Consider the following 3328-nt stretch of genomic DNA (forward strand, 5'->3'; position numbering starts at 1 on the left):
TTACCTCCCTAGACTCGTGCATTGTTTTTTCTTGCTTTTTACAATCTTTTACAATACTCTATAAAATGTTGTACATCCTTTGGTTCCCCACTTGGCGTTTGTGTCTTTTCTTCCGTGCTTCGTCAAATTACCGTCCTACAACAAAACTCTGCTAAAATGCTCTACAACATTGATCAGCGTCTAAGACATTGTCTATGATGCTGACAATATCTTAACACTCGTTTGTGTTTTCCGGAGATTGGTTTCGAGAGGGTAGAAATATTCTGGAATTAACTTTAGTCTTGTGCTTTCCAGAAATCTATGGACCTTCCATAATTACCATTTGTCAATATTCGCCTCCATCTTCTAAAATTGTCATGTTGTCATTGTTATACGTTTTATGAATTTTAGGAGTATTTATACTATAGATACTCAAGTTTTTGGTCTAGCATAAATTGAACAATTCTTACACTTCTCCGGTACTTTGCTTTCCATTTTATGCCTAAAATCGATAATCTCATGTTGTCGATTATCCTATATTGAAATTCGTGATAATCTAGACATAAAAACTAATGAAACGAAAGATATCACATAGGAATGGTTGATTCCTTTTCTAGATGGTATACAAAAACGTTTTTCTCATTAAGTTGGAATGGTCCATTCCATTTTTCTTCTCATTAATGTGTACCATAATGACTTGAGAATTGTTTTATCATCAACCAACAAAAGAAATCCAAAAAACAATACTTTAAACTCATCTAACGCAATTCAAATATAGAATACGATGTTTGTCAAAGACACAAAGATCCAAAGAAGAATTCATAATTCACCATACCCTTCAAGGAATATCATAAATGAAATAACATTATTTCAAGTTATTTTTTAAAAAGACAGCTAACACAACAAAGTTGGTAAGAACCATCTTCAAACTACCATACCATTAATGCACAACCATTCTCCAACAAAGACCTTCTGACAGTTCAAATTAGGATTGTAGGTATTGAAGGTAGAAGCCGTGAGATGGAAGGCCTCTATTATACTAAAGCATGTGTCCCCAACTTGTGTCCCGTAGATCTCGTTGCACACCAATGTTCCTTGCACTGTGGACCCTAGTAAATACCCACAACAAAAAATATATATCCATCAATAAAGGCACTTGAAATTCATTGTTATAAAAACGATGATGGAACTTACTAGTGTGAAAGGTGACTTTACTTTCTCCCATGGAGAAAGTAAGCGCCAACAAAAGCAAGAGGATGCAGCTGAAAAGCATGGAGGCTTTGTTGTATGCCATTTTCGATCTTCAATCTGTTGGTCTATCAAGCTTTGTCAATTATGAAAAGAATAGCGTGGAAAACAAACAAGTATAAATAGAAAAATAGATATAAAGATGTCGATGGAACCAACTATAAGAAGATAAGAAAAGGAAAAAAAATGGATATCCTCTCATTGTATACTACATGAAACAATGATGAAATAATAGATGCAAGTACAATGAAATGGCGTTATAAGCCATTTACAATGTTTACAACTGAAAATAAAGTATCTGTGTTTTTCAAAACATGAAAATTAGGGTGTTAGTTCAATTGGTTTTCAATTTGGTAGGTTTAATCGGCTTTTTAACAATTTTAAATTAATCGTAACCAAAACAAATTTTAGATTAGTTTAATGAATCTTATATTAGGCCAAATGCTTTTTTTTTTTATTTACAAACGAGATAATTAACATAGTTTTTTTTTTCCTCTTCGTCTTATATATTTTATTCCGTTCGTCATTGTACCAAATTATATTTTATCAAGTAATAGTGCTTAACATTTTTATCAAAATCTTCAATTTATTAGTTTTACTTTTTGATAATTCGTCTATGTAAAGTTGCAAACATAATTAACCGAACCCAAAGGTTATCCTTATTCGATTGACCGAACTGAATAATTCTAAAACCAAACAACGCAAACCTCTTCGGTTTGAGGGAGTCATTTGGTTTCTGTTTTTTTTGGACACCCCTAATGACAATAAGAGTTTAATTTAGTTATATATTTATTTGTTATTATTATTATTAGTAGTAGTAGTTTTAACTTAAATATACATTTTCAAATAAAATAAATCGTAATAAAATGTAGTACTCTTTTTAAAAGATTTATTTTCATACTGATTTAAAAAAAATGAATGTTTTATGATGACAAACTGATTGTATTCAATTTTTTAAGGAAATCGATCATTTGAAGTTCAAATAACATAGGCTTCAACCTTCGGCCGACATATTGTTCAAAATACATAAGACTAAAACAACCAAGGGCGGAGGCAGTAAGGGGGCGGGCAGGTGCTTAGCCCCCCCTAACTTGTCCTGAAATTTTTATATATAATTCAACCCATTATATAATTCTAAACAAACTAGAAAATGCCCCCATTATAATATCAGGGATGAACATATTTACAAATTAAAAATGAGGTAATACGTTGATATAAGGTCACGTAACTCTATTTTTTAATTAAAATAATTAAATATCTTTTACAGAAATTGAAAAAACTTGCTCTAAGTTGTTAGAGGGATAAGTATGAAGACTAAAATTTTCAAAAAAATTCGTAAGTGCCAAATCCCAGTAAAAAACTAAGTTTGAAATATTTCAAAAAATTCAAAAACCCTTTTCAAAAGGTTACCATCGTATGTTGTTAAGCTTTCTATTGTTAATCCCACGAATCCAGTCTCCATTCTCACGCTCTTTTTGCCTCTTAACCCTCTGTTGATTCGTTTCGTTGGTTGCTTTAATCTACCTGAACCACAGACGGTCGTCGGTCCTGTCGTGCCGCTCATCGTTGCAGCTTTACCTCTCGCTCACAGCAAATCAGTAATGTTGATTTTCTCACCGAGTCGTATGTTTCCTAATCCATATTTCTTTCTTATGGCTTTTTATATAAATGTAATCGTGAATAGTTGAAATTTGGGGAAAGATGAAGTAAAAGTATAGATAATTGATTACTGAAAAAAGATAAAGAAAACCTAGCCTATGTCAGTCATCTTTTGTTTTCTATGCACGCATATATTATAATATAATTCTTTTCATATGTACCATATAAACAATTTGTTTATATATTAATAAATTTAGTTTGTATGTCCTTGAAGAATTTTTCCGATTTTTAAAAATTCTTTGGTGTTATAAATAGGAAAATTTATGTTTTTTGTTTAAAATTAAAAAAATTAGTCCATGATTATTACAGAAAATATCAATTTGTTATATATATGAGAAAATTTTATATTTTTAATGTAGTATATCATCTGATAATTTTTTATAAGCCCCCTCTATATTTAAATCTCGGCTCCCCCCCCCCCCCCCCCCCCCCCCTGAAAACA

At 31.2% G+C, this 3328-nt stretch overlaps 1 protein-coding gene across 1 annotated transcript; it reads right to left on the minus strand.

The window, feature by feature from the left end:
- Window positions 1-726: 726 nt before the first annotated feature.
- Window positions 727-2972, minus strand: LOC111902175 (uncharacterized). The gene is made up of 3 exons (XM_023898038.3): window positions 2638-2972; window positions 1174-1295; window positions 727-1088 (listed from the first exon to the last, which is right to left on the minus strand). Exons 1-3 carry the CDS (start codon window positions 2789-2791, stop codon window positions 1014-1016), a joined length of 351 nt encoding a protein of 116 aa, XP_023753806.1. The 5' UTR covers window positions 2792-2972; the 3' UTR covers window positions 727-1013.
- Window positions 2973-3328: the final 356 nt, after the last annotated feature.

Source organism: Lactuca sativa, chromosome 4 (assembly GCF_002870075.4).
Source record: "Lactuca sativa cultivar Salinas chromosome 4, Lsat_Salinas_v11, whole genome shotgun sequence".
In the NCBI taxonomy this organism is placed as follows: Eukaryota; Viridiplantae; Streptophyta; class Magnoliopsida; order Asterales; family Asteraceae; genus Lactuca; species Lactuca sativa.

Coding starts and splice junctions, on each gene's coding strand:
- LOC111902175 (XM_023898038.3), bottom strand. CDS start 2,791: ATGAGCGGCACGACAGGACCGACGACCGTCTGTGGTTCAGGTAGATTA. Junction 1,296..2,637: donor AAGCTTAACAACATACGATG/GTAACCTTTTGA, acceptor AAAGCTTGATAG/ACCAACAGATTGAAGATCGA. Junction 1,089..1,173: donor TAAAGTCACCTTTCACACTA/GTAAGTTCCATC, acceptor GGTATTTACTAG/GGTCCACAGTGCAAGGAACA.